Below are 25,213 nucleotides of genomic sequence, written 5' to 3' on the forward strand. Positions count from 1 at the left end.
TTCTCAATATATCTTTTTTCTTTGTTTCTGACATATGATTTTTGGTTTTTCACACACACATCCCTCACTTTACAGATGGCTGAAATGAAGAAAGAGAGAAACAACATCGAATTTCATCACAATCTAATTTTGACCTTCTTTCTTTCTTTTTTTTTTTTCCAATTGATTCTTGGTAAATTGATTCCTCTTTTTTCTATTCTTCAGATTTCCTTTTTTCTTTTTTTGTTTGAATGAGATGATATCTCTGCGATAGGTGAGACATTTTTTGGGATTTTATTTGATTTTAAGAATTTAAGGTTTCCTCGTAATTTATGGGATTTTGCTCAATTTTTAGGATTTGGGTCTTTTTATTTGGTTCCTTTGACTATTTTTGGCATTCAATTTCGTAACTGATAGCAAAATTGAGTTTATGCCGTTGTAAGTTGAGTGAAAAATTCTATTTTCTTGCTTTCCTTTGTGTTTTTGCTTTTGCTCTATTCTAACATTTTTAATTACATTTTCTATTTGTGTTTTTTATTTTTATTTTTACTTTTGCAATGTCATTTTATTCTCTATAAGCATGAAGAAAAATTGTATCATAATTGTATCGAGCTGTAGGTTATGCTATAATCACTTCATGATGCAAAGATTTTCTTGATGTCCCAAATTTAGTTTTATAAACAAAATAATTTCAACTCGCACACATATGTAATAAGAATATTTATTATCTTTTTGTTTGTTGCATTCGATGATCTGTGTTCAAGATGATTCTGTGGGTATTGTCTTCTTTTTTGTTGAATAGGGTTGCGAGGTTTAAAAATTGTATATTGTTTGTTGATCAAGTTACTTTTAAGAATAAAATATTTCACCCAAATATCAATAGTGACGGAAGCCTTTGTCTTGTCATCCTTGAAAAATAGTGGAGCCCCACATTTATGTTTTTTGAAAGTTGAATTTTTGGCCTATCTGTGACTAAAGTTTAATTTTGAGCCTATTGTGTTTGACTAAAGTTTGATTTATATCTCTTTGTGTGATTAAATTGTTGTTTTGAGTCTATTGTGTGTTCAAGTGTCATTTAGGTCTATGTTCAAAAGTTAAATAAGTTGGTTAAGTTTAATGATCTTTATTATTTCAAGTGTAAAGTAAGATTACTTTGAGTGTAAGGTAAGAATACTTTGAGTGTAAGGTAAGATTACTTTGAGTATATGGGAGAGTAGAGGAGTGCTCAAATGAGTTTTCCTTGATTTTCTAACTTTTGAATGCAAATATCCAATAATGGGGTAGGAAGTTTGGAAAGCCCCATACTCTTCCTTGCAAGGACACTTGAAAGTGGGGCTTTGTCACCATCCATATGGTTCTTACTCCTTATGGTGCCAGTATTGTCCCTTTAGTTCTTGCTTCAATATTTACACTACCGTTGAAAAAATGTCTGATGTATCTCATTTTTTTTTTTTTTTTTAATTATTGAACTTGGTTGTTAGTTGTTATCTTTGGGCTTGTTTATGACTTTGAGGCTCAAGCCTTTTTTATTTTGGCTATTGTGCAGTAACTTTTAGTTTCTCTATTCTTTCAAATTACCGTTATTGTGCTTTCATCATCGAACATAAGCTGGCTATTGGCACTCTTAGATAAAACTAAAGAAGTTTTCAGAAACATTATTTTCTTAACTTGTCTACATTGATGCCTTTACTTTTATTTTCTTCTTCAGTCTCTAAAAATCACAAAAATTAATGTATATGGACGTCCAAAGTTATCGAATTATGAAGAATGAACATTATTAATTTTGTTACAGCATGATTGTTCCAATTTTTTTGTTACTGTTCACAAAATTTCCTAGCTTCATTGTTGGTTTTGAAACATTAAGAGCTAATTATTTTTATATAAGTCTACATGGAGGAGGCCATCGGTTATTGTCATTGAAATTTAGTTGTTTTGTCCATGAATATTATAGAGTTGGAAAGTTGTTTTGTCCATGAATGGTTGTGTTTTTTGGTTGTATTTTTGTTTTGTTTATGGATTATTTGGGTACAAGGATCTGAGTCTATTATTTTTGTTGGAAGGTTTTAAGGGTTGTAATTTTCTATCGGCGAAGTACTAGAGGCTTGAAAACAGAGCACCTCTTAATCATTAAATGTAGTTTTCTCTATTAATGTACTGGCTCCAATTCTTCTAACTCAATTGACCTTTATTCTTTGTTGGGGTGTTGAAGAGTCTTCTACTATAAACTCCATCACGACGTCATTACAGGTATTCTTCTACTCAACCTATTAATTTATTGGAATATGATAGTACGAATTCTCTTTGTTTCTCAATGTATACAGTACTTATTGTAGGAGAAAAGAGAAGGAAAATTTTAAGGAATAGAGAAATCAACTTAATTACAACTTAGTAATATTTTGGTCTTTGAGGATCTTGTTGGTACTTAGCAAGGGACTCTAGTGTGGTTACTTTTTATAGTTTTATGTTTCGTCGTCGTCTCGACATTTTAGATCTCACTCTAGACAAGTGATGCGTGGTTAATGCAATGAAATAATGGTGTAGAATGTGATGGTAGAATATGCGTTGTGCATGTAAGTTTTCTTAGCAAGATCCAAGTATAAACCCTACTAAGTTGCCTGGTAAGCCCAGGGTGGAACACAGGGACTAAGGAAACAGTATGCGATGGTACTTTTCGATTACTTTACGGTAACAAATAAATCAATGTGTTGGTTGGTTTGTTGTTTAAGGTATAAAGTTTATGTAGCGGAATTGAGAAAGGAGTTAATAATGCGAAAGATACAATGAGTATGTGGTGGAACAGGTTGAGAAGGTGTTTAGCTAGTGCTTCCTGAGATTGCGATCATGCTATATATATGTGACAACAATTCATTTTCCAATGCAAATGCGATAGCTCCTAGTTTTAGTATGCATGCAATGTATGCAATGATATCTATAGAGTTTATTCCTAAGTCTCTACTTCTTGGCTATGCAATGATGAATGATGCACACAAGTACATGTGACCGCATACAATCATATTCTATCTCTAGGGTGCATGCGATGCGTTAATAGCAAACAGAACTTATTCCTAAGCTTCTATCTCTTCATTATGCAGTTCTAATCTGACTCTTCCAAGCCTAGATTCTAATATGAAATTTTCAAGCCTAGATTCTATCCTCAGACTACCCTTCAGAGTATCTCTAAAGGACGAATGATGTATACATAATACAAGATGATCGCATAAAGTAAAGATCCTAGGTTATGCTAGCTAAGTGCTTCTCAACCCATTCGATAGTTTTAGCTACTCATGCGAAATGTAAAGAGAGTGGACAGATATAAAGATGCAATTTTCATTTTATAAATAAGTTCAGAATACAAAATGACAATGGAAAATAAGGATAGAGAGCCTGGTAGCAATATCTTGCTTCCCAAGGCTTTTACACTGAGTTATCTCTATTCTGCCCAAAAGATGTTCTCGCTTCCACAAGAGTTGACCCTATCTCTATTCTTGATGCTTCTTGGCACTCTTCCGAGTCAACCAGGACGATCTCTCGGCGTATTCTCCCTTCCCTCGTTTCCGCCTTCTAAGTAAAGAAAATTACAAACTACTGCTATCTATGGTGAAGAAGAACTATATATTCTGAGTTGCGGAACTAAACTCTCCGAACTTCTTTAATGAAGGCGGCCTTCGGTATTTATAGAGCTTCAGGGTTAAGAGCTTTTTCTCTCAATTGATTACACTGATGGGATGTCATTAATTCTCTGTCTGATGCACCGAATAATTGTCACCGAAAAGTTGAGTGTACTTGCTACAGTATCGTTAACAGCTTGTCAACTTAATTCAGAATCAACCGTCATCAGCTTTCTGTCCCATTGTGATTTATAAGCTTTCACCTTGATGCGCCGGCTCTATGCGGCCACCCTCTGGAGCAGATTATCACGAACGCAAACAATCGCATAGTCTTGCGGTCGTAATCTTTTAATGCGCTCGGATGCTAATTTTCTTGAATCGCAATTTCGCCTTGCGCCAACACATTTTCTGCACAAAATACACAAGTTAGCTGCTTTCATGCGATCGCAATATTCTAAACTTAATGCTTTTGGACGCAATTTTATATATTTTTATCGTCGCAATCCTTCATTGTTTTATATCTTTGCGCTGTAATAATGTGCATTTCTGCCCGTTATCAACAAGGGTAGATTTACTTAGTCGAATATGTGGATTTGTGTTGCTTCTTGTAGGTAGGTTAGACAGGTTTATCCAATCCCACAAAAAGTCCCTCATAAGTTTTTACAGTCTTTTACAAACCGAACACAGAGATCTAAAATATTGAAGTCGACAATGATATTGGATATACTTGTTCGATGAAGATTGTAGAAGTACAAGGCTGGAAGAAACTTATGGTCCATTATTTCACAATTTATATTCAATACTTCTTATAAGAGAAAATACAAGCAATCATTTCGGAAGAAAAGAAAGAAAACTAATTATATTTGAACAACTCCCCCTTTTCATGTCATTGGTGTTGCAGATTTTTCGATTTATGATTTGTTTTGATTTGATTGATGGCTTTTGTAGATGACATCATGCATCTTGAGGATTGGAAGGTGGAAAGGTTCAAGAAGAACATTTTGAAGAGAGGTTGTGCTTGAGACTGCTCCATAGAAGGGAAAGGACTACCCTGTTGGCCCCTATTCTTCTTGGCTTCTTCATTTTTGTCGCCATTGGATCATGTGAGTTTTAGATTTTGAATGCTAATTTCCTCCTTTCCTCTTTCAAATGCTTATGCTTATGTTTTGGCATACTTTGGATCATGTGGCATACGTGGATCTTCTTTTCAGCAACATGGTGAGTTTGTTTGTATCTTGTTTCTGGTTTGATTTTTTTGCTCAATCTCTTGGCTTTAAACATGGGGTTATTTCAATATTATGGCACTAGAACTCCTTCCCCATTTCTTCTTTTCTTGTTGTCTTCTTGCACTGAACTTCTTAAATTTAGAAATTGTTCATTTTACTAAAGTTGTTGACATGCAACTATGTGAGCAGTGACTTCGATAATCACCCCTTATCACATCTTATGGGATTGGTTTTTGGCATGCGCAACAGAGAACATGTTGAGGTCTGATAATTTATGGGTACTATTTATTTGTAGTTTAGATTTGATTCAAGGTGCTTGAGTTAAGGTTTAAGGTTGCTTTGAGTAAGATTACTCATTTTGAGTACTTTTTGGGAATTTTGATAGTTTTGTTGAGAATAAGTGGTTGTGAAATATTTTTGGGTGTATATTTCTTTGAACAGGTTCAAGGTAAATTTTTGGTTTTGTTGTGGTAGAATCGTTATGCTCCGAAAATTTTTCATCGTCTTTGTATCTCATATCTAGGTAACCAAGCTTCTCTTCTTCAAGATCTTGAAAAAGAGAATTCTCCCATTTATTCAACTATTGAGTTTTCTTGTTTTGCAGGTGCAACAAAGGAGTAAAGATTTGGTATCGCAACCTCTTTATGCTTTTTTTTGGGAACTCTAGATCCAACACATTCACTATAAGAATTTTCTTTGAATGTACTATTTATGCACATTCCCAATAAACACGGTTAGTTGAATATGAATTCTGATCACATTTTCACTTTCAATCCTTTGTCTTAAACATTTTTTGTTTGTGATCCTTTGAACACAGTGGTCAGACAAATATGCCTATAACCAGACACTAATGAAGCTGGGGGAGGGTATGTTCAAGAAGAATTATGAAGGGATCCATACTTACCAAGTGGAGAGGGACAGTAAACACATAGTATTTGTATTACTTGTAATTTGTGTTTTCAAGGCCTGAATTATTGTATGACCTTTTAAATTATAATTTTATAGCAGAACTTATGGATTAAATGTAATAGATTTATAATCCATAATGAATAATATGTCGTAGCCACAACGTTCGATGATGATGTGTCATGTTCTACTTTTTTACCGGAAAAATGGATTCGGCAACAGAATTTTAAAAAAGGGACAATAATTGATAAACCGGATAGATTCTGGGCTTCAATGTCAATTTAAAGGGCTTCATTTGATTCTTGAGCTTCAGTTGCAACCGACATTAAAGGGCTTTAATGTCGGTTGCAAATTTCATTAAAGGGCTTTAATGTCGGTTGCAACCGACATTAAAGACAGTGTTATTAAAGCCCTTTAATGTTGGTTTAAAACCGATATTAAAGACAACCGACATTAAAGGGCTTTAATAACACTATCTTTAATGTCGGTTGTCAACCAACATTAAAGCCCATTAATGTCGGGTTAAAACTAATATTAAAGCTCGAAATTCTTCTAGTGGTGGAAAATGGAGTAAATAAATATGTGTTTATCTTATGATATGCGTTCGTTCTCCATGTGTCGCTGGTCATGCGTTGGAATAAGGGATATGCAATATGCGTCTAAGAATCTATGCGATGACCATCCATTCCTACCATAAGTTTTCTTACTCTCTCGCCAAGTATAACGAGATCGCAAGTTTCTCGGGGTGATCCAAGGTCAAACTCAGGGACTTGTAGCTAAATGTGGCAAAGTGATGTGTTTGTGGCGAAGAATAAAAGAATAATGAAGTTTAAGGGTTATGTGCTACTCCTACTCCTAACTAAACAGATTAAACAATGGAAGTATGACTAAGAGAGTTGGTAGAGACACGATAACTGTTAATGCATAATAAGATGCATGGAAAAATAGGTAAAATGGTGGAGGGGATGACTTCACCGTAACATTAAGCTTGATCGTAAGGGTAACCACAGCCAGCGCAAGTTATGCGATCATGCTATACACAATTGTAGACGCATGCGATGCATATGCGATAGTGTCAATAGGACTTATATCAAAGTCTCTATTCTTGCTCATGCGATCTAACACATAAACAAGATGACCGCATACCACCATATCCTACTTCTGGATGCATGCGATGTGACCGCATACTATCATATCCTATCTATAGGGTGCATGCGATGTGTTAATAGCAATAGAACTTATGTCTAAATCTCTATTCTTGCTTATACGATCCAATCTGACTCTCTCAAGCCTAGATTTGGTCTTTAGACTACTCTCTCAAGTATGTCCAAATGATGCACTCATAAGATAAGATAATCACATAAAGCATGGTTGACATAAGATTATTCCTATCTCTAGGAACACTGCTTACTTTGCTTAGTGAGTTCCACTACTTACCCTCTCAGGCAGTTAGTCGCCACTGATAAGCTCATAGACAAGCATTATAACTGCTCATAGACAAGCATTGCTACATCCTCACGCTAAGCAAAGAGGATTTTCTCACAATACTCGTGCAACGCACACCTCTCGGTGGTTTGCTACATGCTTCATATGTCTATGCCGCATGATTAAGTATGCGATACTCTAGCAATCTTATTTAGTTTGTTGCAATGAAAGTAAAGGATGATAAAGAAGAAGTTAATGAAGATGGAGTCGAAGGAAATAAAGAGATGCATTGATTACAAAATGTATTAATTTCTTAAGCCAAAATGTAATACAATACAAAGATAGAAGAGAGATGGAGGGCTAGATGTAGGCAATGTCTTGCTTCCATTAGATGTGTATGAAGGCTGCCGGTGGTGCCATGGATGGGCGGTGGAGTAGTCTCTCTCGAGATCTATCTCCAGCGAAGCTCCGGTCGTCACTCGGAATGATTGGAGGAATGAAGAACTCTCAAAGAATGTCTTCTCACGCTTTCGTCTGTGATCACAATGATCTGCCATAAGGCAGAAGCTTGGATCATTTGAAGTTGGGCTCTAAGGCTCTATTTATAGAGCTTAATCACCGACAACATTAATGGTCCTGCTCTGAATTTCTGCTACTAACAGTGTGATGGACTGCTCTGAATCTCTGCTATTAATGGTGTGATAGGTGAAATGTCAACATCATCTTTTGATACTCCCAAGGTATGCGTTCATGCTTGGTTTTCGAAGTACCATCGCATTCCACCACCCTTGCGTTCATCTTTCTATTATGGTTATTACTCTGTAGCCGCAACCTCTATGCGATGGACGCATGCTGTTAATGGCCGCAACATCCATGCGACGAACGTATGCGATGGCCTTTGCAATGGTGGGATTCATTACATGTGATCGATTCCTGCGATAGCTACAAAAATAGACATTTGGACGCAGAATAATGCATAATATTGGGTTAGCCGAGATTTTCAATGCTGATCGACGCAAGTTCACTTTTCACATGAATTTTTAGTATAATTACCACATATTCTACTTGTTAGCCCTTATAATTCTAAATTATAATAACTTGCATTTCTACTAGTTATCAAGGAAAAAACAATAAAATGAATAAAGAATCATTTGTGTACAGGTGTCAGCTATCTATAGGTGATCCTTAGACCAATTATAAAATATCCTAACAAATTTTGTTTGAGTGGGAATAATCTTAGTCACATGCTGACTGTAGTCCCAGGTGGCTCCACAACTGCATTTGTTTTGCTGATGTGGACCTCTTCTTTCTTTTTCTCAATACTAAGGTCAAAGCTATGAGAAACAGATCTATCTATGAGCTCCGACTTGGGAGTGACAGGTTAATGTTCTAGTAATTTTGGATCTAAGGATAGAATGTCTTAAGAAGCTCAACCAAGGTTTAAATGGGTGAAAGAAGGTAGTCAGGCCTAACCAATGCAAAAAGCCCAACAACAAAACTAGAAGATAAGGTAAGAATGGTTCTAGGCCGAGGTCAAGCTTGGTTGTTTGGCCTACGATTGATTCCTCTTATATTGAATGATCCAATAAATCCTAGGGAATGGGTTGAAGCCCATTCCAAGTGCTTGGGCCTCGGCCCAAGGTAGGCCGAGCCTAGCTTTTCAACTCAGGATCGGCTCCTTTCATGCTGGATGGTCCAACAACCCCTAGCATTCATCCTAGATATATTGGAAAACATAATCCTAATAGGATTAAGTTATAACAATCTATAAATAGGCCATGAAGGCTTTGGTAGCAATCAAGTTAGTTTTGGATTTTGAATGTTGTACTTCTTCCTTCAATTTGTCTCTGACTTAGGCATCGAAGTGGACGTGGTGCTTGCCACCCTGGTGTTTGATCTATTCTTTTGGGTGATTAAAAGTATGTTTTAGAATAATTTTGAACATGACAAAAATAATTTTAACAATTTCAAAGTTTATTATAAATAATTCTGATCAACATCGTCACATAGCCCTCAAAGCTGATATTATGGAACAACTCAATATCAAAGGCTTGAAGGTGGAGACAGTTTTTAGAGGTGTGGCTTCATGATGTCGATGAGAACTCTGCCTTCTTTAACAAACTTTGCTCAACTTAACGTTGTTATAATTTCATCAAGAAAATCCAAGGCCATAATGATAATAGTTTGGTCATTCATCAAGAAATTGAAAAGGCTTTTATTGGATTATTTATTAGATATATACAAAGACTCATTTGATTAAAAAAGGATGATATATTATTTGAATTGACAGTCCATCAACAGTGATCAAACTAAAGCAGAGATTTGATTAAGCCTTTCGACCACCATAAGATTTATAATTGCATAAAAAAGTTTCGGTCATAATAAAACCTTCGGACTGGGTGGATACACTATTGTAATTTCTTAAAAAATACTGGAACATTCTCAGGCCCAACTTTATGGAAATGTTCAAGGATTTTGTTTTTTCAAATGCTACTGTGAACAAAGTTGTAAATGAAACGTTCATTCTTCTCATTCCTAAGAAAACAACGTCCATCAAAGTGAATAAAGTTGGGCAATGATATTCGCTATTGGGATGAGGAGATAATGATGTTGGGATTTGTACCCTAAATCATCGTAGTTTATTAATTATTTATTTTAATTATTAAATATGTAATTTTAAATTAATTATCCTTTACAATAAAAATTTAAGGTTATTAGATGTAATCTTGAATAATATGTAGTTGAAATATAGATGAATCATACTTAAATAATAACCTAAAGGGTTTATAGTATATGAATAAGGTTGGGTGCCTTAGCCTTACCTTAACTTTATCCTTGTGACACTATGGATACAACCTACTTTGTAATGGTTACAAATGATTTAATCCATTTGGAGACATGCGAGTGGATGTATCCTATAAAAAGAATTTGTGTATAAGATCATATCGCAAAATAATTAATCTCTCCTTGTAAATCCATTAATTAAGAAAATAATATTATTTCACAAGATGGTTATATGTGGCTAGATCTTAATCGTGAGTAAGTTATGAACTTCTATCTGTGAGGTCTTGTCCTTAGTTTTTCATCGGTAAGAGTGACTCGAGTCGTCGATTCAATATGTCTACCATTTTGGGACTTGACTGAATAGGAAGCTATGAACATAATTTTCACAATGGAACTTCTTTTTATATAGGGTAAGAAGATGAGTAGTTTCCTTAAATGCTGACTTTGAGACTTGAACAAGGGGTCTCACCCTATCACGGGCTCTAGAGAACTTAGTTTATAGTTGGACCATGAACAAATTGTTAAATAGAGAACCAATGATACTTAAGAAAATAGAGGTAATTACAAGGGTAAAACAAACCTTTGACCTAGTTGTACTTACAGACAACTCAAAAAGGATCAACTTGCTTGTAATGGTTATATCCATGGACGCAATTTGTCATACAATGCATAAGAGTGCAATTCTAGGTCTATAGTGGTTTGCTCTATAGTTAATGAATGAAGATTAATTAATTATAGAGTTTATTAAATTAATATTGGGTCATTAGAGCTTATAATTTGTAGATCCATACGGTCCCCTTGCCAGCTCACCGTGGATTAAGGATCAAATGTATTAAGAGAAAATTTTGAAAAGTTCAAATTTGTAAAGAAAATATATTATTAATTGTATTGGATACAATTAATACAATTATTGATATATTAAGATACATTATTATACAGTTTATTTGAATGAGGTTTAAATTACAACTATATAATATGAAGAAATGATATATTTGAATATGATTCAGATAATTAATTATTTGATTTGAATGAGATTCAAATGAAAGAGATAATGATAGAATCAATTTATTTAGGGAAATTATTTCAAATGGTAAAATTGTTGAAAATATTACAAGATATAGCAAAATTTGAGAACTATCAATGATAGACATTGATAGACTTCTATCTGTGTCTATCAATATCACTGACTATCGGTGTCTATCAAGGTCTGTCATTGATAGTTCTGAAATTTTGCTACATTTTGTAAATATTTTAGTTTATTTTTCTATATTTAAAAACAACCCATTTATTTAAGTATGATTCAGATAATTAATTATTTAATTTGAATGATATTCAAATTAAAGAGATAGTGGGGATTAATTTATTTGAATATGAGTCAGAAAATTAATTATTTAATTTGAATGAGATTCAAATTAAAGAGATAATGAGCGAACCAATATATTTTAATATGATTCAAATATTTAAACATTTTAGCATGAGATATTATGGATAATTATAAATATATTTTTAATATGAAATATTAAAATAGATAATTATAATTAAATATGTTTATTCTAATGAGATTAGGTTTAACCTAGTTTATTCTAATGAGATTAGGTTTAACCTAATTTATTCTAATGAGATTAGGTTTAACCTACTTTAGTCATGTATAAAGGACCTTAGGGAGTCTCACCAATGATATCTCTATAACTATTCTGCAGAGAATTCTCCTAATATTTCTCCCATAACATAGAGAATAATTCTCTTGAAAGTCTCGCTCTAATTCCTTCACATCTTTCAAAGGAGGTTTCCACAAGTCATAACAAGGAGGATCTCATGGACAAGAACATTATTTGGAGAAGTATCTTGCTATAGTTATGTATCTACCGAGGTATGTTTTCTGTTATATATACTTAAACAATTTACTATTTTTGTATGTTTTTAATTCTACTAAACAATTAAAGCACACGATTCCATCGCTTACGTTGCGACATCGAAGTATTTTCAATCCCTTCACATGAGGACGTTATGAATGTGTCAACCTAGTTGAGATGTTCGGGTGTGCCTCCTAATCCTTCTTGTTCCAATAGTTTCTTTAAAAAACATAATTTCAAAATCAATCCCAAACATACACTATATAAACTATCCCTTTTTACCGTGTTAAACATATATAAAAGTGAAGTTGTACAAAAATAGTATTTCAATTCTATATCAAATAGTTATGAAATAGTGGTCCAACTACTAATAGAAGGCGACAATCACATTATGTCTCGATATCATTCAATAATTTTTTCAAACAAACTCATCCAAACAACCCGACCATACCACCCATGAAAAATTTCAACGAACACTTGGTACAGTTAAACATATACATACATCCCAAGGACAAAATCAACTTAATTAAAACCTTGATACATTCAAACAAACACTTATATGTTATTTTTTGGTCATATTTCATAAGTCATTCCAACCCTTAGAAGCCTGGTGCGTGGAATCTCAAGTACATTCTCCCCTTGTCTAAAGTTCTTCCTCAAGAAACTATATGCATAATTAACCACCATTTTCTTAAGCAATGAGGATTTTGGTTCAGCCACTACCTCTGCTTCTCCCAACAGATAAACCACCCCTTTCTTCATTGCTCTCTCTATAAATGCCATCTCTTCTTCCACTGCAGCCATTCCTAGTACTTGATGATCCGACCCTCTCGATTTCGAAGCACTGACTGGTTGAATGGACCCCGATGAGTGTCGAGATGACTGGTTTGCCACTTCGGCGGACACCGATCCACCTTCCACATGCACTGTCGCTGCTGAAGAAGAAGAAGAAGAGGATTTTACTTTTATTGGTTCTGTTTTGGCTGAGGCTGATGGCTCTATTGGGACACCTTCTAGCATTATATGTTGTTGGCGTATGAATTCTTTCAAGCTCTCCACCAACTGCTGCTCAAACTCATCAGATCCAGTGACTACGTCTTTATATCCATATCTGGTTCAAAATTTATATGAATAAATTAAAAGATATCATTGAGGATTTCCGTCTGGAACATAGAGTTCAATATTTTATAAGATATACAAGTTACTTCTTACGTATTCAATTCATTTTGAAATGTAATTTTAGGTTAATATGATAACTATAATCTTAAACTTGTAAGTTTAGTAGTGATTTGACATCATATTAGTCATGAGTTCGAACTATATCTTAATTGTTATCTGCTCATTTCTAAACGTAAGTGAAGGTAGGGTTAAGAGTATGAGTAAAATGACGGGCTAGAAGTTTAATTTTTGTGAACTTATAATAAGTTTGTAAATCTTGTAATTTTTGTATCTAATTGGGTTTTTGAATTATTTGATATTTTTTTAAAAAAAATATATAGAATTATTAAACAAGTACGAGGTTCTATTAAACACAATCTAACTAAATAGATATTAATTAGTTTTTAAATTTTTTTAATATATTATAAATGTATTAGGATGACGTACATAATTAAAAGTTTAAAGATCTATTATTAAATACATTTTAAGATTTACAACCTATTAAATACATAAATATAAAATTTTAGAGATTATATATACATGTGCTTTAACCTAACAAAAATAAATTTATATTAATTTATTAAATTAAACTTTTGAGTTTAGTAGTAATTTAACGAGTTAAAGTAGTAAGTAACGTGTTTAGACCAAATAAAAGAGAAACATTTATAAAATTTGTTTTTGAATCGAATAATGATTTAGCATAACATACCTGACGACACACCGAAACATACGGTACTCTCTCGGCTCCACTTGGCGGAACAAAAACCGCTCGTCAGGGGCGACTTTGCTGATCGGAATGGACTTGATGGAGACGAAGACGATGACGGAGTGAACAGAGGGAATACTAGAAATGAAGTGAGGGAAAATGGGAGGAATACCTTGAACCAACTCAGAGTAAAGAAGGCCAATTCCAGGAATTCGGTTAACATCAGGATTATTAGCTAACTCTGTTATGTAGCCACTAGAGACCTTATTTTTGAGCTCAAAAATGTATCTTTCCCTATGAACATAATGCCAAACAATCATGACAGCCATGAGGAAAAGAGCAAGAACAAGAGGAAGAAACCCGCCTTGAGTGAACTTGTAAAGAACCGACGAGAAATAGAGAAGCTCGATAGAGCCAAAGACGAGAACGAATAAAACTATCAACCAAATACTGGTCTTCCAAATGACGACCATGATGAGAGAAACCATGGCGGTTGTCATGATCATGACGGTGACGACGGCAATGCCGTAGGCATGACCGATGTTTTCGGTGGTTTTGAAGGCAGCGGTTACGATGACACATGCCAACATTAGAAGGTAGTTGATCTCTGGGATGTAGACTTGGCCTTCATATTTGGGTGAAGTATGTATTACTTTTACTCTTGGGAAACAACCTAGAGATAAGGATTGTGATATTATAGCAAATGCTCCTGAGATCATTGCTTGACTTGCTATGATTGAAGCTGCTACTGCAACTACGAACGTTGGCCAGTACAAAGGATCTGCATTTGCATTTCATTTTGGGGTCAATAATAAAGTACAACAACACGACAACACGACGAAAAAGAAAGTCACATCTGTGACTCACAGTTCTACACTATTGAATATAAAATAATACTATCCACAATATTAAATTTTTGTTAACACGTCGATATTTACATATTTATATGGGTTCGATATTGACATGACATTTTCATTTTATATCATAAAAAAGTACATGATACATAAAGCAATAAAATATCAATGATATGCATATAATATCAATACATAATAAATATTTTAGCTAGTTTAAAAAGGATGACACGTTTTCCGTTAATAGACTACATAAAAAAAAACGCATGACATGTTTATTTAATTAATTTAAATAACTTTTTTTAGAGTTTTTGTTTATATAGATTTTCTAGAAATATCGTTGACATTAATATTTCCATAAAATTTAGACCTCAATATTTCAATTGACATCAACATTTTGAATCTTGGGGTGTATCATCCCAAAATGCACTAATCATCTTGTGCATCTTACTCTAATTGACCACATAAAAAACAAAAATATTTTTTTTAAAAAAAAATAAGAAGAGTTTGTCATGTGACAAACTATAATTGAAAAAGTAGATATAGGATACACAAATAAGAATACAGGATGCCTTTATATATATATACATACACACATATATATTTTGGTAATTTCTTCTAACTCATACATCAACAATGCAAAATTGGCAACCATCTAAATTGCCTAATCTTGGGCTCCTAATATTTTCTTAGAGCTTCAATTTCAATCTTTATGTGTTACTTTCTTTTAATTAAATATATTTTAGTACAATAAATTAAGCAATGTATGAAAATTTGAACCTCCAACTTTAAAGAATAATCTAACCTGGAATTGAGTCGTAGAAAGTATTGCCAACATGGTCTGGGAATTTTGTTAGATAAGCAGCTTGCCCACTGTAGGCTGCTAATAAAGCAGGGAATACAATAGAAGAGAAACTAATCTGCAAAAATTTCACCCATACAATTACACGAACACATTTTATACCATAAGATTTTAACCTATTAACTTGTAGGTTAGAATTACAAATTTGGTCAGTTTAATTTTAAAAAAATGTATATTTTAAAAAAATTATTTTTTTTTTAAAATACACTTCAAAAACTATTTTGAATGGTTCCAAACATTCTAATTTTATCTAAAATTATTATTTTTAATTAAATACTTGAAAATATCTTTCAAACACACCCTACGTCTCTGAATGTAGGTTACTGAATCAATTTTGTGTCAAATAGAGTTATTGAACACTTTAAAAGTATAATAGGTCCTTAGACTTTCAATTTTGTGTACATTTTATAAAATTCACAAATGTACAATTGAAAGTTCACTGACCTATTAAACACAAAACCAATCCTATAAAAAACAATTCCAAACCGGATGTAAAACTCTAGGGACCCATAAACTTATAATTTTCAAACTAATTTTTTTGATTAATGTCTACACCCATCTTTTTGTACCCAACCCATTAACAACACAACATAAGATGGTTGAGTAAGTTGCAAAATGATGTCACTTAGTAATTTTAGGGATAGTTGTAAATATATACTATGTCACTAATAAGAGACTATTCTATCACTAATAGATTTTGCTATATTTGCAATTCTTAAAAAATATTGCTATACACTTAATTATTTACTATAAAAATGTTACCCGTTGTAATTCCCTTTAAAACTTTTGAAATATAACTATAATCAATATTAGGACCCACAATATACCTGGATGGCCCTGACATTGAAGTGACCCAAATCAGCAAACATGGCCTCAGTCCCTACACCACATATGTGAACATGAATTGAAGAGTAATGGGGAAAAAAAGAATTAGTGAAAAGAATGAGTAAAAAGTGAAAAGAAAAGTTAGAGAGAAGGACCTGTGATGCAAAGAAAAACTCCACCAAGGGAAACCCAGGCTTTTTTGCCATTTCTTTTGAAGTAATCAATTATATATTTAGGGTTAAAAGCTTTAAGAACAGCAGGTTCATGCTTGAACAAGTTGAATAGGCCAATGCCACCAATGAATGCAAACCAAATAAATATTATTGGGGCAAAGGAGAATCCCACTTTATCAGTTCCAAACCTTTGAATGCAGAATAGAATTACAAGAATAGCTACTGAAACCCCCACAACAGCATCTGTATAATCATCAAATTCACCGTCAATTAAAACTCTAAACTTTAAAAGTTTTAAAAATCGTTCATGTTGACTCGTGTTTAGACTTGATATATAATGAACGAATTATAATTGATATATGAGCATAAGTAATTTACAAAGAAAAATTCTAACTCAAAGTCTAAATTGATTCTAATTTATATTAATTACAAATCTCACATGATGTTTTTTTTCAAACAAAACGTTATCAATGATGTAAATTGATATGTTTACGGAAGTTCAATGATTAAATTTATATAATTATTAATTTAGGATTTTAATTGATACAAATCCAAAATTTTAGGGGTACAAATTGATATACTTTTACATTATATTTTGAACTTTTGTTTTTTTGCTCTTTTTTTTTTTTCATTTGGTTGTAAATAGTCATTTTATGATTAATTTTGACAATCAATTTGTGAGTCAATGGTTAGTTTAACAATAATAATAATGGAAACGAAAAGGTCACTTCACTATTATTAAGTCAATCAATAATATGATTACCTAAATCATATTTGACATGATGACTTGATTATTATGTTAGTAATATATTAGACTGCCATAAATGAACATTTATAATTACTAATATAAACAAAATAGAGAGATTGTAATCAAACTTAAAGTATTAGTCACAATATAAAAAGACTGCAAATATAGTAAAATTTATATTCAACTCTTAGAGTTTATTAGTGATAGACAATACTAGACCATATCAATAATAGCGATAGAGTCTATCACTGATAGATTTTGCTATATTTGCAATTCCTTAAAAATATTGTTATACACTTAATTATTAACTTTAAAAGTGCTATTCATTGTAATTATCCTAAGATATGAGGATAGACAATATTAACTTTTACCATACCCCTAAGCTTGGCTAGAAAGTTTCAATTTTTGTTCTACAGTTTTTGTCCGACTTCAAGTGAGTGGAGTTGAGCCTATTTGGCCAACTGTATTATTATTATTTCCAATTATTGGAAACATACAATTAATTGTTGTAATATTATTTCAAATCCCTATTTGTTACACTATTTAATATTTTCTACTTATCATCTCTCTCCCTCTTGTTACAATGTTTATTGTTTCATCAAAATAGTTTGCAGCTCAAACACAGCATTATATTTCACAGACTATTATAACCACTATACTAACTAATTCAACGCCACAAATGCACCCTTTTAAGTTATCAAACTTATACATGACCATATAAATTTAGAAGTAAAAATAAAAACGATTTTTCCCCCAACAAGTTATTTATAAATAAATATTTTAACAAACAAAACTATTCAATTAAATCCTCCTAAAATGTTAGGTTTAAATTTTATAGAGGAAAAAACCAATTTTAACCTTGAGTATGAATTTGTATAGTAAACTTTTAATTTCAATAAATTTTACCTTAAACATGGATAATCGTTACAATTTTCATTACAAATTTTATCTTACGATAGATTTTCGTTTGAAAGAATTTGGAAAAAAAAAAAAAAAAAAAAAAAAAAAAAGCTGTACAATGATTTATATATATGACATATATTTGGTATGAAATTTATATAAAAATTTAGACAAAAACAACGTAAAAACTGTATATTTGATTTACAAGTTTTGGCATATAGTTTATGGTCGTTTTTGTATTAAGCAAATTTACTTTTGTCCAAACCTTGATTTTCATTAAATTAGTGAATTTTGGAGTTTTTACCTGATTTTTATTTTGTTAAAATTAATATGTGAATTAGCAAAAAATTCAATGGAGATTAGTATAAATGGCAAGTGTTCAAATTGATGATGTCAAGAATTTATGTGGAAATTGATATAGTTTGTCAAGTTGAGAGAGATGAAAAATTAATATTAACATGAGTCTAAGTTAAAAGATATATTCGGTTTATTTATCCATCAAACATGTTATAAGAGTTATGTTCATGTGGCAACATTTTTTATATTAAATCAAATTTAAAACTTTTTTTTTAGAATTTTAAAAACTGGTACTTAATTTTAAGGAAAAAAAACTTAATGCAGTCGGAGTACACTTATCTCTTGTGGAGCTCAGTCAACACCCAATGAGATTGTGCCACATGACACAAATTTTTCTAAATGATTTTTTTCAATATTTTTGTATGAGTAAAAGAAACGGAAAGCATGGGAACTAGACTACACCTAATCATCCCTTAATTTTAATTCAACTAAAAAGAAATTGTAATTCAATTGGATAATCAAATAAAACTCTGATTTTTAAAAATCAGAAACCAAAAACAAAAAATTGAATAGCAGCAAGAAATTATACCAAAATTTTTACTTTTTAACATAGTCATTATAATAAAGTAGATTATGAACTTTATTTCTTTATTTATTATTTGAGTTCAATTAATAACTTTTAGATTTAAACATTATTAAAATCCTAGACTATAACAGCTTATTACTATTATTTTAACAAAACTTGCAAACATAGTTGATAGTTTATATATTCTATAGAGATGTGGTTCTTTTCATTTAATTTTGAACACATTTTTATATTATTTTAACAAAACTTGCACCCATAGTTTATTCTACAAACACCAACTAGGTGTTTTTTTTTTTTTTTTTCCTTCCAATTAATTGAGGAACCTCCTATGTTTTTAGTCAACTTTTTTTGCATATTAAAAAAGAAAAGCAAATAGAAACTTAGAATCAAACACTCACCTCCTAGGTTTTTCTAGTCAACTTTGCATATTAGAAAATAATAATAATAACACTCTCTGAAAAAAACAAGTATTCAAGTATTCTTATATAATCCATTATAATAACTTAGAATCAACCATTCAATTTCTCTCTAAAAAAACAAACAAACAAACTTAATTTTGTCCATATCTAACTTATATAATCCATTATTTCCCTAAAAAAAAAAGAAAGAAAGAAAAGGATTGGATGGCTATGGCCCATTAAACTTTACCTTTAGTCATTAAAAAAACAATAATTTATTCTATCATTTTACACGTAATTATACATCATTTACTTTTCAAACTCCGAAAATTAATAAAGTTTATAGACTTATATAAGATGAATGGTAAACATAACCATAATAGATATAGCATAATACAAAATAATTTATAAATATAATAAAATTTAAATATAGTTCTTTGAATTTATTAATGATAGGCTGTATCACTCTAAATTTTCTATTTTTTAAAAAATGTTGATATATACTTAATTATTAACTATAAAAGTATTATCTATTACAAGTTGTAATTACTGTAGCTCAACATTTCAATTCTTACTTAAAAAACTTAGCATGTCGATAGATAAAACATAAGTTAATCCATTTGTATTATTAACATGTTATTGAAAAAGAATAAAAGTTGTATACATCTTATTTATCTTATCGTGTTTGATTAAAACAAAAAGTAAACAATTTTAATTATACGAATATTTTGAAATAAATATAAGTGATGTATCACTAATCCAAAATTAATAATTATATAGGCTACATTTCTAATAAAAAATAGTCAACCGTACCTGTTCCTAGTGAGCTGATTCCACTCACTGCTGAGAGCACTGCACAAATCAAAGAAATATACAGTTAAATATAACCCTATAACTTTTTTAAAATGAAATTTTCTTTTGATTTGAGGAATTTTGTGGATTTAAGAAAAATATGTTTAGTTTAGTGAAATTTTCACGTATAGAAAAAATGTCAAACTATTTATAAAACTAGCAAAAAAAATATTGATAGACAATGATAGACTTCTATCAGCTTCTATCACTGATAGACACTGATAGACTTCTATCGACTTCTATCAAAGAAGATTAAAATTTTGTTATTTTATATAAATAGTTTCTCTTATTTATTTGTTTTGAAAATCCCCTTTTAATTTATGTTTATGTAGAGAGTGCATTTAACGTTCTATATATATAATATTTCTATAATTTTTTTTTAAAAAAAGCAAAAAAAATAGGTTTAGTTTTTTTTTCAAAAGTATTGAATTAAAGCGTGGGGTAGGGGAATCAGACCTCTAAGCTTGAGGTCGATAGTACAAATACTATACCAATTGTGCTATGCTCATTTTAACAAAATAGATCTATTTTGATAACAATTTTGTTTTTAAGTTTTCTATTTATAGTTTCACTTATATTGAGAAAATTAGACTTAAATTTCTAATCTATTCTAAAAATAAAAATTATTTTTGAGTTTTCAAAATTTGCTTGGTTCTTGAAAACATGGAAAATAGATAATAAAATATACAAATTCATGAGTAGATAAATGTTTATAAGCTTAATTTTTTTTAAGAAAAAGAAAGATGGGTTGTTTTCAAATATAAAAAAAATAAATCAAAATATTTACAAAATATAACAAAATTTTAGAATTATCAATGATAGACATTGATAGAAGTCAATCAGTACCAATAAGCGTCTATCATTGATAGTTATAAAATTTTGCTCTATTTTATAAATATTTTCAATAATTTTATCATTTGAAATAATTTTCCAAGAAAAATCATAGTTTTTAAAGACTTATTATTAATAATGAAGTTATATTTACTTCCAAACAGTGCTATAATTCTGATTGGGATTTAGAGTTAGATATATTTTTTTTTTGGTTAAAATACTTTTTGGTTATATACTTTGAAATTTATTCAAATTTAGTCTATTAATTGTCTTATTTCAGTCCTTATGCTTTTAATAAATCTTAAATTTAGTCTCTTAAAATTAATTTTTATTAAAATTGATTAAATCATAGTAATAGTTTTCATGCAAGAAAATATATGGTATGTTCGAGAGTGATCATAAAATGGTTAAAATCACTTTCGTTTTTTTTTTTTATTTTTAGAATCACTCGAAAATATTTTTAATTATTAAAAATATATTTTAATACTATAAAAATTGTGTTTAAAAAGTGTAAAATCAAACGTTGAATTCATTTTTAATATAAATAAATTTGTGGTTCAAAGTGATTGTAAATGTTTTAAAATCCCTCCTAAACATGCATATAATAATATATGTGAATCTGTTATTAACAAAATAATTTATAGTAAAAATCTTAATAAATTACAAAAAGAAAAGGGTTTTTGAAAAAATCAACAATAAGTAAAGAGATTAAATTTAAGATTTTTTAAATGTATACAGGCTAAAATTGAATAAACTTCAAATTATGAATATCACCAAAATAGTACTTTTAGCTTTTTATTTTTTTTAAAAAAAAATGTTTTATGAATATTCATAATCGATAGCAAATATATCAATTAATCCTTAATATTGATATCAACCTCTTTAATTTATAAAGAAAGAGATTAGAGATTTGAATTTGATATACCCGAGATAGATGGAGTGAGAACTCCATCTCCAATAACCATGGAAGTCCCAGCAATAGTGACAAGAAAAAGGGCTACTTTTGCAAACATACTATTCTCAAGCTTCTCCTTCACTTTCTGAGACCTTCTCAAATTAGAAGGCATAACAAGCTGATAATTAGAGAGTTCTGTATCCTCTGGCTGTTGATTTGGAATCAATCCCACTTTCACATAGCGACACAACAGCGAGTAAAGAGCAAATGTTCCACCGTCGCCATTGTCATTTGCCCACAGCACAATGAACACATACTTCAACAATGGAACCAATGCTATGGTGTAGATTATGAGCGATAGAACTCCGGTCACGTCCTCCCTATTCTCGATCGTCCCATTGCTGAATGTGCTCGCATACACGTACAATGGCGATGTCCCGATGTCGCCGTACACCACTCCCACGCTTTGAAATGCCAAACTTAATGTTCGTTTCCAATTTACCTAACAATCCATATAACAAAAACTTAAGCTAATGAGTAGAGGTAGTGACTTTACTGTTATTTTCTTTTTGAACAAAATACTAGGAATAAGGGATCAGTAGGTGCACCGACACATCTCAATTAGATTGACACCTCTTTTACACCTTCATCATACTCCGATGTTGTAGTGGCTTTATCGTAAATTTAATATGCTAATTAAGTTATTATGAATTTAATCTTTTATCGTTTCTTTAACTCACCGTTGCAGGTTTGAAATCTTGTAAAAGATTTAATCAGTAGTTATCAATATCAATAAATTGAAGAGTAGTTATCAATATCAATAAATTGAAGAGTAAATGATGTTAGAAGAGTTTGAACGTAAATTCTCTAGCTTTTTGATATACTACACGAATGATTCTAAGATTTTAGTCAATGGTTCCCATAAATTTAGGTTTAAATTTAGGTTCCTTTTCATTTAGTAGGTTTAAATTATTATCTATTTTAATCTCTTTTTACTTTAGTTATCTTTTTGGCCAATATACCTTTTTAAAAATACAATTATTATGTCGATCTATATCTGCAAGTTTCTAATACAAATTCAACTCAAAAACACAAACCCTTTTTAAACACAAAGTTTATTTTTTATTTTCATAAAAAATTTCAATTGTAATATTGTGTTAAAATTGTGAACGGAAAAAAGTGAAGGAAATTCAAAATTAACGAAAGTAATAAGACCAAAACAACCCTCCCAAAAAATAAATAGACCAAAACAAGTATTTCAAAAGTACATAAATTAAGAACATGTTTAGGATTGATTAAAACATTTTTCTTATTTTTAAAATCACTTTTAAAATACTTTTAATCATGTAAAATCAATTTTAATAAGATAAAAATTACAAGTAAAACCATATAATTAAAAGTTAAATTGATTTGAATGATTAAAAATATGGAGATTCAAAAAAAGAGAACAATAAGAAAAACTATTTACACAAAAGAGCAAAATTTAATTTTCTTTGACTGAGGCTTGTAGAAATCTACGGGTGTCTATCAGTGATAGAAACTTATAGAAATCTATCATTGATACTATGTGATAGATACTGATAGAAGTTTATCATTATATCATATGATAGATGTTGATAGAAGTCTATTAATATCTATCCGTATTTTTTTTTGTAATTTCTGTAAATAGTTTAACATTTTTTCTATGTGAAAATTTCTCTTAAAAATACGTTACAGAGTAATTTTAAACATAAAAAAGGTGAATATAATAATTTTAAAATCACTTTCAAACATACATTAAAATGATAGATAGTTAGAAATAGTATTTAAACCATAAATTTAATATTTGATGGATACTTATTAATACGTTAGATAGATTCCGTACACTGGAGAGTTGATGGGCGGTGGTCGGAACCCGTCCGGCCTCCAAATTGAGCGAATCAACACGGCGGAGGGTTGCCCATGAAGACTTTCTTCCCCTCAAGTTCTTGTTGCCTTCTTCCCCAACTTTCTCCTCTGCCATTGTTCTTCACTGGCTTGTGTGTGGCTTCTTTGTGTTTTTTGGCTTTCATATTTATAATGTAAAAAATGGGGCTGGAAAAATCCAAATTCATAATTTTTAGGATTTTTTTAGTTGCAATTATTAGTTTGGTTTTTTCATATATTATATGTTCTTCCAATGAAATTAAAAGTCAACTATATTATTTAATTTTGTAGATACGTGACAATTACTCGATCTAATTAAGATATTTATTAACTTATTTAAAAATAAATAACAATCCTTGACTAAAAGGGTTTGCTGATACATAGGACGACCTTTCTTTCATGTATCGAGTATTTTTGCAGCTTTTTTTGAAAAATATTTTGCGACTTTACCTAGGATTAACGAGCAAATTAATAAATTAATGAATTATTTAACAAATGAGGATGATGCTCATAATTTGGTTCTAGGATTCGAGGTACTTGCACGAATTTGCAAAAATTATATGCTTATTTTAAGTTTCCTCCTCATTCACACTAATTTGTATATTTTTCTAAAGTTTATGTTTATTTTTAGTACTCAAATTTATACTTTTACCCCTAATCAACCTTGAATTTAGTTCAATTTTGATTCATAAATTACGACTTTGAAAGTCGAGATTTTAATTTTATGGAAATATCGATAAAATATCTATATCGATGAATGTTTTTGAAAAGGTTATAAAAAGACATCAAAAGAAATATTTAAATTCGTAAGTAAACTCTTTACTAACAAGTTAGTATGATATTTACATTAATTGTATTTTGTTTTATGATAGTTTTTACGATATAATGGAACTATCGATTTACTTCTCATGTCGATATTGAACACATCATATGTCGACATGTTGACATAAATGCAATTTGAATCGCACAAAAAGTATTTATATATTTTTTTCTTTTTATAATATTTATATAGGTGAGATGTGATTAAAATAAAAAAATCTCTCCTACCTGACCATCTTCATCCCATCCCATCTCATCCTACCAGGGAGTTGGGACCATATTCTTCCCTCTCCCTGGGATATTTATATAAATCCACTTGATTTCTTTCCCTTTAATTCAACCATTGTGTGAAGAAATCCAATCAATGATTGTAGTTTCTTGCTAAACTATGCTTCAATTGATAGAAAGTCAAACTATTGATCAGTGTGCAAACTACATTTTAGTACAACAATTATGAGATGGTGATCGAACCTTTAATCTGAAAAAGACTATGTCGATAAGCTCATTAGGTAGTGTGCTAATTTTTAAGACTATATTTTTTTTTTAATTTTTTAAAAATTAAAATCATATAATCAAAAGAAATAAATAGCATTCCATATTCAACTTATACAATACATTCAGTTAAG

General features: G+C 30.7%; 1 protein-coding gene and 1 long non-coding RNA gene across 2 annotated transcripts; one reads left to right on the plus strand and one right to left on the minus strand.

Moving 5' to 3' along the window:
* Window positions 1–11,626: 11,626 nt before the first annotated feature.
* On the plus strand, window positions 11,627–12,816 carry LOC150038886 (uncharacterized). The gene is made up of 2 exons (XR_016527378.1): window positions 11,627–11,798; window positions 12,582–12,816. It is a non-coding gene; the product is annotated as an uncharacterized LOC150038886 (long non-coding RNA).
* Window positions 12,103–23,899, minus strand: HAK5 (high affinity K+ transporter 5). Its single transcript, XM_039019055.2, has 8 exons — window positions 23,728–23,899; window positions 21,894–22,365; window positions 20,099–20,137; window positions 16,339–16,599; window positions 16,186–16,238; window positions 15,302–15,416; window positions 13,649–14,426; window positions 12,103–12,892 (listed from the first exon to the last, which is right to left on the minus strand). The coding sequence occupies exons 1-8, from the start codon at window positions 23,863–23,865 to the stop codon at window positions 12,355–12,357; spliced, it is 2,394 nt and encodes a 797-aa protein (XP_038874983.1). The 5' UTR covers window positions 23,866–23,899; the 3' UTR covers window positions 12,103–12,354.
* Between the last annotated feature and the right edge of the window lie 1,314 nt (window positions 23,900–25,213).

The sequence above is a fragment of the Benincasa hispida genome, chromosome 1 (assembly GCF_027475165.1).
Source record: "Benincasa hispida cultivar pf3 chromosome 1, pf3_genome.v1.1, whole genome shotgun sequence".
NCBI classification, from domain to species: Eukaryota; Viridiplantae; Streptophyta; class Magnoliopsida; order Cucurbitales; family Cucurbitaceae; genus Benincasa; species Benincasa hispida.